Source organism: Taudactylus pleione, unplaced genomic scaffold, assembly GCF_031769625.1.
Source record: "Taudactylus pleione unplaced genomic scaffold, aTauple2 ptg000181l, whole genome shotgun sequence".
NCBI classification, from domain to species: Eukaryota; Metazoa; Chordata; class Amphibia; order Anura; family Myobatrachidae; genus Taudactylus; species Taudactylus pleione.
The window spans coordinates 5,515,612-5,530,306 of record NW_028284583.1 but is presented as its reverse complement, the minus strand read 5'-3'; the positions used below and the strand labels follow the sequence as shown (position 1 = coordinate 5,530,306).

At 42.3% G+C, this 14,695-nt stretch overlaps 1 protein-coding gene across 3 annotated transcripts in view; it reads right to left on the bottom strand.

Annotated features, from left to right (window-relative positions):
- Positions 1-14,695, bottom strand: part of SUGCT (succinyl-CoA:glutarate-CoA transferase) — a 1,290,705-nt gene that overhangs the window by 228,363 nt on the left and 1,047,647 nt on the right. For all 3 annotated transcript variants that reach the window (XR_015878901.1, XM_088476062.1, XM_088476065.1), the window contains one exon: positions 12,786-12,849. Coding sequence is in view for 2 of the 3 variants with exons in the window: in XM_088476062.1 (XP_088332188.1) it covers positions 12,786-12,849 (64 nt within the window). In the remaining variant the exon portion in view is untranslated. The remainder of the gene's footprint in view (positions 1-12,785; positions 12,850-14,695) is intronic.

The window sequence follows — 14,695 nt, the reverse complement described above, 5'->3', positions numbered from 1 at the left end:
AATCCTTTGCAATGGGGAGCAAGTATGACAGCAGTCACCCAGTTGCATTGCGGATCACTGATGCCATAACATCTATGTTGGTATTAGATGTATGTCCAATCTCCGCCAATATTGGAGTGAGTTTTATACAGTTAATTGAGGTCCTCACTACCAAATCCCATCAAGATTCCACTTCACTAGAAAAGCAATTCCCAACCCATACAGGCACATTGAAAAAAACTTTATTAGTGGCCGACAAAATGTTGTTGTACCTGCTGTCCACTTAACCACAGATATGTGGACAAGTTGAACAGAGCAAACACAAGATTTAAGGTTTAAGTCTTACATTATATAAGAAGTGGATTTTTTTGTCTTGTGCCCAGGCATGACAATGGGCTTTTACTTATCATGGGCAATAACTGAAAAGAATAACACACTGCGCTGCCACTTAAGCTGCATATACACGGTACGATCTGCACAACCAATAATATCACTGAACAATTTCACTTCAACTTTCTGTAGTGCAGGACTAACGATATTGGTTGTATACACTGAAAGATATCTATGATAAGTGAAATCATCCTGCCACATCTCTAAACATGGAAATCATGATGAAATCATCCAAGTTGGCCTGCATGTATGGATGACCATAGATATCATTATCGTCCATGCGGGATTGCACATCGTTGGTCATTCACTGCATAAAAATGAATTATATGAATATTTTATCATTGAACGATAACGTTATCGTTCATATCGTTCATAGATACTGTACTGTGAGTAAGCACCTTTACAGTGTCACAAGATTATTTATGAATAAGAATAACACACTGCGCTACCACTTACAGTGTGACAAGATTATTTTATGAATAAGAAAATAATAACACACTGCGCTGCCATTTACAGTGTCACAAGATTATTTCTGAATAAGAATAACACACTTATACAGTATATAACGCATGTTATTTAGCACTTTGCTGTGTTCTTGTAGTCAGAGTGTAGACTAATAATTTATTCAAGTGAAAAGTTGCATTTTTTTTAATTGCTAATTTTGTGGTTTTCAGTTGTAAAATTGTGACTATAATAAATAAGACTTTTTATGTATAAGAAAAGAAAAATACACTGCGCTACCACTTAGGGGTAAATTAACTAAAGTTAGAGTTTTTAGAAGGGAATTTTAGAAGAGATTTTGCCCATAGCAACCAATCAGATTCTACTTAACTAGCATCTTCTAGAAGATAATGGCCCTCATTCAGAGCCGCTCGCTAGCGGCCGTACGCTTGTTCCGAGCGATGTTCGCACATCTGTGCATGCGTACGGTTTTTAGTACGCATGCGCGAACCAGTCAGTGCGGCCGAAAATCGTTTGTACACTATATAGCGAGTGCCTGCTATTTTGAGTGACAGAATGAGGCGTATGTGGGTGGTAACAGGGGAAGGTGCTTGTAAACGGGGGAGTGGAATTCGAACGCAGGCGTGCTTAAAGGTCAAAACGGGCGTTTTAAGGGAGTGCATAATTAATACAGCAGCGTCATTGACCTCGTCACTTGGTTTTTTTTAACTCAGAACTGCTCGCAAAATAGCGGTTGAAAAAACCAACCACAAGAATAGCGAGCAGTTCATACGCTGTACGATGTACTCGATTAATCTAATAAATAGCGGACATGACGTATGGTGCGAGCGGCCAGGGGGCGTTTTTAACAAATAAACGAGCGTATGTTTTGCTCGCTCATTCAGACTTAGAGGTGTGAACAGACTGCAATTTGCGAACGGATCATTTGAATAGCCACCCCTTGTTTTTGAACGAACGACCGCAAATAGCGAACGGCTCTGAATCAGGCCCAATATCTAGAATCTGATTGGTTGCTATGGGCAATATCTCTTCTAAAACACTCTTCTAAAAACTCTCACTTTAGTAAATTTGCCCCTTAGTGTCACAAGATTTTTTATGAATAAGAAAAGAATAACACACTGCGCTGCCACTTACAGTGATGTCATTATGTTTTATGTATAACATATGTTATTTAGCACTTTGTTGTGGTCTTGTAGATGGTTTGTAGACTAATCACGAATGAATAAAGAAGTGAAAAGTTGAATATTAGACATGCACTACCACTTACAGTGTCGCAAGATTTTTATGAGTAAAACACTGCGCTACCACTTACAGTGTTAATATATTTTTATCGAATACACTGCGTTTTCTTCTTACAATGTCACAATATTTATTATACACTGCACTACCGCTTACAGTGTCACAAACAATAAGTGTATGAATATTACACTGCGTCTGACTGGCAGCGTCACAGTAAAAAAATAATGATATAGTACACTGGGGCACAGCACAAAAAAATATATATTATTTTTTTATTAATTATATTATTAGTTTTTATTTTTTATACACTGGGCACCCTTGGATGGACAGTGCAAGTCTGGTTGGACACAGCAGCCCCTGGATGGACACAGCAGCCCCTGCCCTGGATGGACACAGCAGCCCCTGGATGGACACAGCAGCCCCTGGATGGACACAGCAGCCCCTGCCCTAGATGGACACATCAACCCCTGGATGGACACAGCAGCCACTGCCCCTGGATGGACATAGCTACCCCTGGATGGACACAGCAGACCATGAATGGACACAGAAGCCCCTGTCCTTGATGGACACAGCAGCCCCTGGATGGACACAGCAGCCACTGCCTCTGGATGGACACAGCACCCCTGGATGGACACAGAAGCCCCTGCTCTAGATGGACACAGCAACCCCTGGATGGATACAGCAGCCCCTGGATGGAGACAGCAGCCACTGCCCCTTAATGGTAACAGCAACCCCTGGATGGACACAGCAGTCCCTGCCCTGGATGGACACAGCAGTCCCTGCCCTAGACAGATACAGCATCCCTTGGGTGGACACAGCAGATCCGTTCACTATACTCTCCACAGCCGGAGTGACATGGCGCTGATGACCAGGTACCTTTATAAAAACCCGCGAGAATCCAACAGTGGGAGAATTATGTTTTGCCTCGTTTTTGGGATCCGAGTAAGGCGGGAATCCCCGAGCCGTGCTCGGATCTCGGCTCATAACACGAAGTTCAGGTGCATCCGGTTCTCTGATAACCGGACCCGCTCATCTCTACTGTTGATGCATAGCAATTGTGGAGATGTGATAATCCCTCATTAAATCATTAGAGAGATAGTTATCTTGTGCAGAAACTTTATGTGCACAACTTGATTTGCATATATATTTACTAATATATATACATATATATATATAAAAAGACAAGCCGGCACTCCAAGTTTACAACTTTTACTTACCCAGGTGCCCTCCAGGGTCCACGTTCCAAGCCCATACTGTATTTGAATCCAAGTCAAGGTGTGGCACTCAAAAGTCATGTAGTAATGAATAATGGAGCCAAGTCCGATATATATATATATATATATATATATAAAAAATGAGAAGAATTGGCACTCACCAGGTAGCTGACAAGAAAATTGGTTTTTAATTACCCATCTTGAGGGAGAAAGTGCATAGAGCCATAAAGTGCAATAGTCATAGTCTACGTTTCGGTCCTATGTAGGACCTTCTTCAGGACATCACAGCAGACATGTTTCAGCTTGAAAACCAAAGACAGAAGCTGAAACATGTCTGCTGTGATGTCCTGAAGAAGGTCCTACATAGGATCGAAACGTAGACTATGACTATTGCACTTTATGGCTCTATGCACTTTCTCCCTCAAGATGGGTAATTAAAAACCAATTTTCTTGTCAGCTACCTGGTGAGTGCCAATTCTTCTCATTTTTTATATTTCATGGGCTGTTTTGTCCTTAATTGAGCACCCCCAAGTTGATTCTGGTGCTGCAAGTGCGGACACTCTGTATGATTATATATATATATATATATATATATATATATATATACTATATATATATATATATCTCAATCTAACAAACCCTTAATGCGCTATTGATCATACACTTATAGAAGAAATAACACTCAAATAAATATATTTCTGCTCCTCTTGTGTGATCCTTGCTAGGATCAGAAAGAAAGATACAAACAAGACAAGAAGGCGCTGATAGTGTAGTATTTTCAAAACCTGTTTGGTTATTATGGTAAGTATTGTGCGTACATTAAATAAGAATATTTAAGCTTATCTCAATTCCACTTTGATCGATGGTATGCTGAATCAACACCCAATACTTCTTTAAAGCCTCCAATATCGGAATACAGCCCAGCACCAAAAACAAGATCAGAAAAAACTCATAGGGTAGTATGTATCGACTTTATAAAAAAAGTAAGGATTAAAAACATGTACATGAAAACCACTTGACACAATGCATGTATACAATTATGAATCACCCAACCCGGGATATGGGTAGTCCAACCAAAATGGTACAGAATTCTGGGAACTCCAGACAGCCGTGGTATTTCTTCAATGGGTGCAAGCTTTGGAAAACCATGAGCAGGAATCCCCAATGCGTTTCGTTTGAACCAAACTTCCTCAGAATACCGTCTCCAGGGTGCATATGCTTAAATTAAAAGTGTGAGCAGGGTTCCCCTTCAAGCACAAATATGCTGATCCCTACATGTACAGAGATCAGCTGCAGCAGGGGGTACTGATGACCAGTCCCCCCTTCCCCATGATCCACTGCACTCTACAACAAGGTGAGGGGTGGGGATAATGGTGGAGGTCATCTTTTGACAATGGTGGGAGGTAGGGGGTTATGCCCCAGTAATACTTTTTTGTCTGGGTGGGGGGAATATAAAAAAAAAATAGAAATTATAGTACAGTGACACATGGGGAGAGGGGGGACACTCAAAAGTGGTGGCCCATTGACACCGGGGATGAGGGTGGGGGCTCTGCCACAAGGATTAATTACCACTAGGACCACTAGGGGGTGGGGGTAATAATGCTGGGGTTTTTTTTCCACTGGGGGGCTATTTCTGATTAAAATATATTTTTAAAAGTATAAACTTTATTAAATTAAAAAAAAACAATCTCTGAGCGATTTTTACAAAACAAATGTCAGTTAAGTGGTTCATTAAATTGGCAAATGCCAGTTTTTTTATATAAAAGGGAAAATAATGGTGATTAAAGTCATTTTAACTATGTTTTAGAATGTTTTAATGTCTGTAGAATTATTTCTTACAAAGGTGTTATTCAGGCTAAGATTTGTGGGCAGACACATGCTATAAAGCCAGCCCTACAGCAACATAAGAGCAGGGTCAACACCAGGGACGGACTGGAGCTGCTGATAAGCCCTGGCATTCCCCTTGCGCCCGTACCATAGGCGAGTGTGCGCCCACAAAAGGGGCGTGGTTATGTCTCACGGGGACGTGCAACGCGTCACGGTGGTCTGGCCTCATGGTACAACCCGGTCTTTCAGTATCCTGGCCGAGCAGAGAGCCGGGAGGCAGAGCTTCTTAGCCAGGATTTAGCACTGGACCCGCCCATCATTTTCCAGAAGTGCCAGATGGGCAGTCAGCCCTGGTCAACACCGTAAATCACATTTATGTTTAATTTTTATTGTTGGCCTAGTAGAGCAGGTGGGGATAGTTGGGAGCTCAGCTGGGTAGACAATTTTATAATGTTGCAATCACTGTCAAATAACATCATGTTCTGGAGCTATATGTTCTGGTGTTTCACTGTAGACATGATCATTGACCAGCCAGAAATTCTTCAATGGTCATTGATTGAGAAATACGGGTTTATTTGCTAGTTTGATTGCTATGGGCAACAACTCCACTTCTAAACACCTGCACTTTAGTAAATATACCGAAATTCATTCAAACTTTCTGCCCCAAAAGAACATTTACAGCTCAAAATGAGATATGGTGTTTTTCTGCTCAGCCAAGAGGAGAGGTCTCTTTTTAACTATCAACCCAGGAAAGCTGGCACTGCCTGGTTCAATGTTCTCAAATTAGAAGTCAAAAAAAGTGAATCAGATAAAATATAATCCCTAAGCACAGATGAGACAGTGCTGTATGAGGTAAGGATGTAAACTAAGACATGGCTGGTGTGATCTACACCGGACATTGCTGGTATGATCTAACTTTTATAGATAAAAATTGGACAAAGATAATAATCATAAAGAACAAATGGCCTAGGGAGGTAACATGTAAATCCAAGTCTAGTACTATTACTACTCAAAATTAAATATTTTACTAAAAATTGCTGATGGACATATTGCTTGAATGTTTTCAATGCATATCCTAAAAGATTTAATAGTGTAGCTCCCCATTACCTCTATGTGAAATGATGTTTCACAGTTGCAAATCTAGTTCCAGCTTGGACTCTAAATCCCATTCCTTGGTGGTAAGTATGGTTTCTCATTGTTAAATGTAATTCAGATTTTATAGTATGTTTTACCTGTACTGTGCAGCTTAATTTGTAGTTTTGCCGGACATATCCTTGGACATTTCTTTCAACTCCCTCATCTTGCACTTTGCATATGTCCCATAAGGGGTATACTCTTTCTCAAAGATAGATTAAGTAATGTATGGAGCATGATTGCAAGTTCCCATTGGAACCAAAAAGCTTTTCTACCTGTATAAAAACCTCAATAGCCAAATCCCAGTCTGCCAATAAGTTCCAGATGTGTCTGTGTGTCTACAAATGTGTGTAAGAATGTATTTATGTGTGCAAACATTGATATATATGATAGAAACATGAACTAGAATTTGAGTAATTAGTGCATTATTCTAAGCCTAAAATCACATTATAGATAAGTGTCATAATAGACCCTTTTAACTACAAAGAAATATACTTAACATCTTTCCACCATCTGGCTTTTGTCTTCTATCTACACCATATATAGTGTAGACGCAGACGCACTGCTGTGTGTATATATATATATATATATACATACAGTATACACTGTATATAAATATAATTTTTTTATCCATACAAATTATGGGTCTCATGTAGAGTTGGGCTATGGCAGTCAAACTCTGAAAAGCTGAGCTTTCAGAGATTGGTAAATTATCTCAACCCCCAGTCCCCATTGATAATAATGTGGACTGCAGTCCGCCATCACCTGACTGACACTTCATCCAGTGGTAGCATGATTGTTGTCAGCTGACACTGTCCTCCAATGGACTGCTACCTTGGGTTATAATAATGGGCTCTGGACAACAGGCAGTTACCTGTACAATGTCGTTTCTACTAGTGTTTGCTTGCCGTCACTTCGTTCCAGGTTCCCTTGCTATTCTGCTCTGGAGTCATTTCTAGTTACTCTCCTGTGCCAGCAGTGCATCTGGATACCTTGCCACCGTACCCTTGCCACTATACATCCTTCGAGTACAACCACAGTGTCACCCTCCTGTGCCAGCAGTGCATCTGGATACCTTGTCTACTCTGTACATCCTCTGAGTATAACTACAGTGTAACTCTCCTGTGCCAGCGGTGCGTCTGATACCTTGCCCGCGTACTCAGTACAACATCCGAGGACAACTACAGTGTCACTCTCCTGTGCCAGCGGTGCGTCTGATACCATGCTCTCATACTCAGTACAACATCTGAGTACAACTGCAGTGGCAATCTCCTGTGGCAGCGGTGCATCTGATACCTTGCCCGCACACTCAGTACAATATCCAGAATCCTTGCTAGTGCTTCTTTCAGAAGTACACTCTCCTGGGCCTCATCGGTGTTATCTCTCTCCATTTCCCACCTGTATGGATACCTGATCAAAGGGCCACAACCTGCTTGCTGGGTACAGCTTAAACTCAAATCCCACTTGGAGGGGTCACTGGTGAACATCTCCCAGCAGGTTAGACTCCACGCCTTTGGTCAGGTCTCGCCAACATAAGATACTTGTGGATGTGGAGGACATACATCCAGGGCCCTCGCCTCAGATTCCTTCCACAACCTGGGACCTCAGCTTTCAGCTCCTCAGTAAGAGATACTCCTGAGCCAGTTGTGACAGTTTGTACAGGCCCAATGGAAGCTTCAGGATCCCAAGGTGCAGGGGCATTGCAAGATCTCGCCTCTCACATGGATAATCAGGAGGCAACGCAACATCAAGTGGCTCAATATTTACAAGAGCTCTCCGGGCAACTACTTGCAATGCAAGTCCTTCCACAACCCGGGACCTCAGCTTTCAGCTCCTCAGTAGGAGATCCTCCTGAGCCAGTCATGACAGGAACCCAGCTGCAGTACCATATACTAGGGGACAGTACCAGGGAGGGATCGTTGGTAAATTCAACAACATGGGGGCTGCATTTAAGGTCCTTCTTAAATCCTTGGGATGCTTAATATTTCCGGGAGATTTTCTACAAATATACTTTAATAAATATGATGATACTTTATGCTGTACCCTTAATTCTGCAGCAGTGATGATTAGTGCTGTAACGTGACAGAACCCACATGGCTCATGTAGCTTCTTCCCCTCATCTGTTCAAGTGCACCATAGACATACGTACTGCTCCAATATTTCCCATTACTGGTATCCGGTCAGATGGTCGACAGTAACCATGTTGACATTCATAATGTGGACACCACAATGTCATCATTAGAATGTCAACATGGTTCAACATGTTGACAAGCACCTGTAAGACACCACTAGACCACCAGGGACGTTTTTCGATAGTTCATCATATCAACAAATTATCCATATAGACATGATGAATGTCAACATGGTCATTGTCGACCTGCTGTGTGTAAGCAATTCCACCATGTTGACGGTCTCATGTTGACCTGATGCATGTTGAAATGATAACTGTTAACCAATCATACCACACCCTGCAACACTGTAAGGTATAGTAGTTAGCAAATACCATAACAGTGCCTCCAGAGCTACTTCTTTATTCACACACAATAACAAATATATCTGCTCACACCTTGTGCTGTCTTATAGACCATGCATTCTCCACTCCTTGCCTTTCCCCACTTATGGAATCTGAAATATGTGTAATGTTTGTGACTTGAGGTGTTTCAGAAAAGGGGGAACCCTTGTGGTAGGTACTAACCACTGCATCCCGGGAACTTCCCTGTTAGCATACTTATCAGTATTATTGAATGTAACGAGATGTAGTTAGATTACTGGCAACCGGAATGCCGGCCGTTGGAATCCCGACAATGGAAGCCTTACCCGAGACTAAAGATAGGCGTTGAAATCCCGATGCCTATCTTTAGCCCCATGTCGAAATCCAGATTGCCGGCATCCTGAATGAAGGTAAGCGGAGCTTTCTAGCTGTCAGCCGTCGGGAGGGGAGGGTTAGGTCTAGGCACCCCCAGGGGGAACTTAGGGTTAGGCACCCCCTGGGGAGGGTTAGGGTTAGGCTAGGGGAGGGGGGGGGTTAGGGTTAGGCACCACTGGGGGGAAGTTAGGTTTAGGCCCCCCTCTGGGAGGGTTAGGTTTAGGGTGCGGGAAGGGGGGGTTAGGGTTAGGCACCACTGGGGGGAGATTAGGGTTAGGCACCACTGGGGGAGGTTAGGGTTAGGCACCCCTAAGGGAGAGTTAGGGTTAGGGGGGGACAGGGGAGGGTTAGGGTACTTGCCAGCCCCTGCCAGCATGTTGATCGTTCAGGCTTCCGGCGTCGGTATTTGAGCCGGCGGCTAATGAGCTGCTGGCATTACATACCGATTCCAATGTAACATTCAAAAAAGTGTTATATCTTTTTGAATGAATTTGTTTGTATGTATTGTTCTAGTTCTCACTAACAAAGATGCTTATGTACAGTATTAACAGTGCTGTAACTGCAAGTTACGGTGCCCGGTGCTGGCCACGCCCCCTCAGCACATGACATTATGTCACGGGGGAGCGAGGCCACCAACAACAGTCCTGCCCAGAGCATCAGGATGCTTCGGGGGGCTGTTTTGGCTGCAGTCAGCCATTTGGTGTTTCCAGAGGATGCTCCGGGTGGCACTACATCTGCGATTCTGGCTGCAGGGTGCCGCTACACAATCCTCCTAGCCAGATACAGGGACCATGGGTGGTCAGCAGTGCCGCCAACAAAACACTGCACTCTGGGCAGCCACACCGCTTGCCCATAGCTAGTTACGGCCCTGTGTATTAATGTTTTAATTCAGGCGGCACAGGCGGCACTCAGGACAGCTTGAATGAACACACAGACACAGCTGGATGTGAAGAATTATGACATCACCGGATCCTTACATCCGGCGGGACCTCGGTGTTAAGTCACTTGGTGGCTGATGTATATAGGTAAGATTGTTTGTCTTTTACCTTTTTGTATCCTGATGAAAATGCCTTGAGCATTGATACATCGATTCTCCACATCCAGCGGTGTCTGTGTGTTCTTTCAAGCCGTCCTGAGTGCCGCCTGTCTGTTTGTTATTGATTCTTATCCCCCTGCTCAGGGAGGTAATAGGAAGGCACTGGATGCAGTTGTTTAAACGTCCTGATGAAAAGACCACTTTGATGCAATTGTACTTTCAATACATCTTTGTAATTGAAGGAGTGTCGTCTGTCTTTTCCTCATACCGTGCAGTATAGGACAGATTGAGGGATAAATACTCTGTGTGTATATACAGTGGGGCAAAAAAGTATTTGGAGTCTGGACAGCCACCGATTGTGCAAGTTGTTGCACTTTCAAAGATGAGAGAGGTCTGTAATTTCCATCATAGGTATACTTTAACTGTGACAGACAGAATCAGAACAAAAAAATCCGGAAATCACATTGTATGATTTTTAAACAATTTATTTGTATATTCTTGCGGAAAATAAATATTTGGACACCTACCAACCAGCAAGAATTCTGGCTTTCACAGACCTGTTACTTCTCCTTTAGTAAGCTCATCTATCCTCCACTCGTTACCTGTATTAATGGCACCTGTCCACACCCTCTAACAGTCAGACTGCAACCTCTCCATCGTGGCCAAGACCAGAGAGCTTTCTAAGGACACCAGGGACAAAATTGTAGACCTGCACAAGGCTGGGGATGAGCTACTCGACAATAGGCAAGCAGCTTGGTGAGAAGAGATCAACTGTTGGAGCAATTATTACAAAATGGAAGAAATGCAAGATCACTGACAATCTCCCTCGACCAGGTGCTCCATGCAAGATCTCACTTCGTGGGGTATCAATGATCTTGAGAACGGTGAGGGATCAGCCCAGAACTACATGGGGGGACCTGGTCAATGACCTCAAGAGAGCTGGGACCACAGTCACAAAGGTTATCATTAGTAACACACTACGTCGTCATGGATTCGAATCCTGCAGCGCCAGAAAGGTCCCCCTGCTTAAGCCAGCACATGTCCAGGCCCATTTAAAGTTTGCCCGTGACCATCTGGATGATCCAGAGGAGGATTGGGAGAATGTCATGTGTTCAGATGAGACCAAAATAGAACTTTTTGGTATAAACTTCACACTCCGTGTTTGGAGCGAGAAGAATGATGAGTGGCATCCCAAAAACACCATACCCACTGTGAGGCATGGAGGTGGAAACATCATGCTTTGGGGTTGCTTTTCTGCAAAGGGGACAGGACGACTGATCTGTATTACAGAGAGGATAAATGGGGCCATGTATCGTGACATTTTGGGGAAAAACCTCCTTCCCTCAGTAAGAGCATTGAAGACGCAACATGGCTAGGTCTTCCAGCATTACGATGACCCCAAACACACCGCCCAGGCAACTAAGGAGTGGCTCCATAAGAAGCATTTCAAGGTCCTGGATTGGCCTAGCCAGTCTCCAGAACTCAACCCAATAGAAAATCTGTGGAGGGAGTTGAAAGTCCGTGTTGCCCGGCGACAGCCCCAAAACATGACACATCTAGAGAAGATCTACATTGAAGAGTGGGCCAAAATACTTGCTGCAGTGTGTGCAAACCTGGTCAAGAACTACAGGAAACGTTTGACCTCTGTAATTGCCAACCGAGGTTACTTTACAAAGTATTAAGTTAAACTTTTTGATTGTCCAAATATTTTTTTTCAGAAATAATATACAAATAAATTGTTTAAAAATCATACAATGTGATTTCCAGAATTTTTTGTTCTGACTCTGTCTCTCACAGTTGAAATGTACCTATGATGGAAATTACAGACCTCTTTTAAAGTGCAACAGCTTGCACAATCGGTGGCTGTCCAAATACTTTTTTCCCCACTGTATATATATATATATATATATATATATATATGTATATATATAAACGACAGACTCAATCCACGGCACTCGACCATCTGGGGTGCCCTTGGTATGTGACCACACCATCTACATAAAAAATATCATACAAACTCGGCACTCACATGCTTTTCAAACTGCAACTCCTTTGAACATAGGGAATGTTGGTTCCAAAATATTGCAATAATTTGTTAAGCTGGCCACCGCTTCACGGTCATTCCCATCAGTTGTTGTGCTTACATTAATACCAGAGGTAGTTTGAAGTTTGTTTTAGCAACGGAATCAGCAGATCGTTGTGACTTTTACGCTCCAATGCGCCTTAGCAGTCATCTACCCCGCTCTGTGATTTTACGTGATCTTCCACCTCGAGGCTGAGTTGCTGTTGTTCCTAAATGCTTCCACTTTATAATAATATCACTTACAGTTGACCGTGGTATATCCAGCAGGGATAAAATTTCAAGAACAGTCTTATTGCAAAGGTGGCATCTTACCACAGTACCACGCTTGAAGTCACTGAGCTCTTCAAAACGACCCATTTAGTATCACAAATGTTTGCAAATGGAGACTGCATGGCTAAGTGCTTAATTTTATACACCTGTGGCAACGGGTCTGATTGAAACACCTAATTTCAATAATTAACAGGTGTGGCCAAATACTTTTGTCCATATAGTATAATATATATATATATATATATATACACAAACATACAAAAGCATAAAAATACACAATCTGACCTGGTACTGATATCTTCCCTGCTGTAGGATGATCCATTTCAAGAATAAGTTCATTGTGTTCAACCTGTAAAAATTAAATGTAATAATTAAAATTGATTAAAAGCACAGTGAATAAATTATAGGCTCAACAGACAGCGGGCAGAGAAATACAGTATGTCATGAATGGACAGTAGTAACACTCCCTTGCTACAAGCTTCTTCATGTTACACAAACATTCAAATAAAGATTTCTTGTAGCAACCTGTAAAATAAATTGGGTTAAACATATCATGTGACTTTAGCTTGGCCTTCTTGGAAGATACTTTAGCAAAAGTTCCTTCAGATTCACTAAATGCACTGTTTGCAAATTTCTCATCATGGGCTCTATTTACTACATTCCACATTAAAATGCAGATTGTAGTGTGATATTACCGACTGAATTTGCATTGCGAATTCAGGCAATATCACAGGGATTTATTAAAAATCCCTTGCAGGGACAGAGCTTGCGATAAAGCTCTGTCCCTACGAATCCCCTCCGCAGCCTTATCACTGTGTTTTTTGAGAAAAAATACAGTGACAAGCTGCCGCGCATGCGCTGACTGGCTGTCGCTACTGGATCAGCTGACCAGGTTACAGTGCAGGATGGGAGACCAGCTGACCGGAGCCACGGAGGACATCACCGGAGCCCCGATCACCGGCCCTGGACTCAGGTAAGTTTTTTTTTTACTTTTTTTTTTTTAGCAGTGATCAGCGTGTGGTCTGTTTAGACCACACATCTGATTACTGGGGCCGGCTCCGGGGGAGACCCTGGATAATGCCACCTCCAGGTGGCGTTATTATCACAGGCTTTCCCCCGGTATTTCTTCACATTTTATTTTTAGTAAATTCCAGGCAGATTGCATTTCCTATTACAATTATGGGAAATGCGATCTGATTCCTAAAAATATGTGTTAATTAGAGCTTGGAGTAAAAAAATTTACGAAATCTACTCCAATTGCCCTTTAGTAAATTTAAGTGAAACTAAAATAATGTGAGAAGGGTGTGAAAATACCCTTTTTCACTTTATTTTAGTAAAAAAATTGTTAGTAAATAGAGCCCCATATCTTTTAGGTGGCTTGCTGACCTTGCAGAAGATCTTTTCTATGGTTGAACTTCCATGCTGATAGTCTCTGACTCAGATATATCCTCAGCAGCTAGCATGTCTAGTGACACATAGCCTACTTTCTTGCATATCAACCTCCAGCATTTCTTAAATTTGCATTGTTTCTTTAAAGTTAACAACTCTGGACTTGACAAGCTTTCTGGTGATTGGCTTCCACAATCTATAATCTTTGCTGTCATGACAATAGCCAAGTATGATGCACTTTACTGACTTTGAAGCCAGCCTGCATCTTTTCTTTTTTGATATATATACATAGGCAGTACTTCCAAAGGTTCATGCACTTACACTCTGTTTTCTCTTTGACTACACTTCAATAGGTATTATATCCTTTAGTACAACTGTAGGAGAGCAGCTCTTGAGATAAACTGCTATGGACTTGGCTTCTGTCCAAAACTGCTTGTCTAGGCCTGAGTCCTTCAGCATACATCTTGCTCTTTCTACTAGTGCCTGGTTTGATCGTTTACTGACACTGTTTTGCTCAGGAGTATAGGCAATGGCCAATTGATGCTCTATTCCATATTTTCTGAAGAATTGCTAAACACTTAGGTCTATAGTCCCCATGTCTCTTTCTATATCATGTGGGTTTGAATCTGCATCTGGTACTATAGTGACCTTCCACAACCTTTCACGTTTTAATTGTATCTCCATAGAAAACTTACAGGTTGTAAATTCTCTGCACCATTTAACTAGATAACCCCCATTATGAATGTAGCTCCTGTGTTTATGCTTCTTACATACAGTACATGAATGTGCAGCTTCTGTACTTTAAT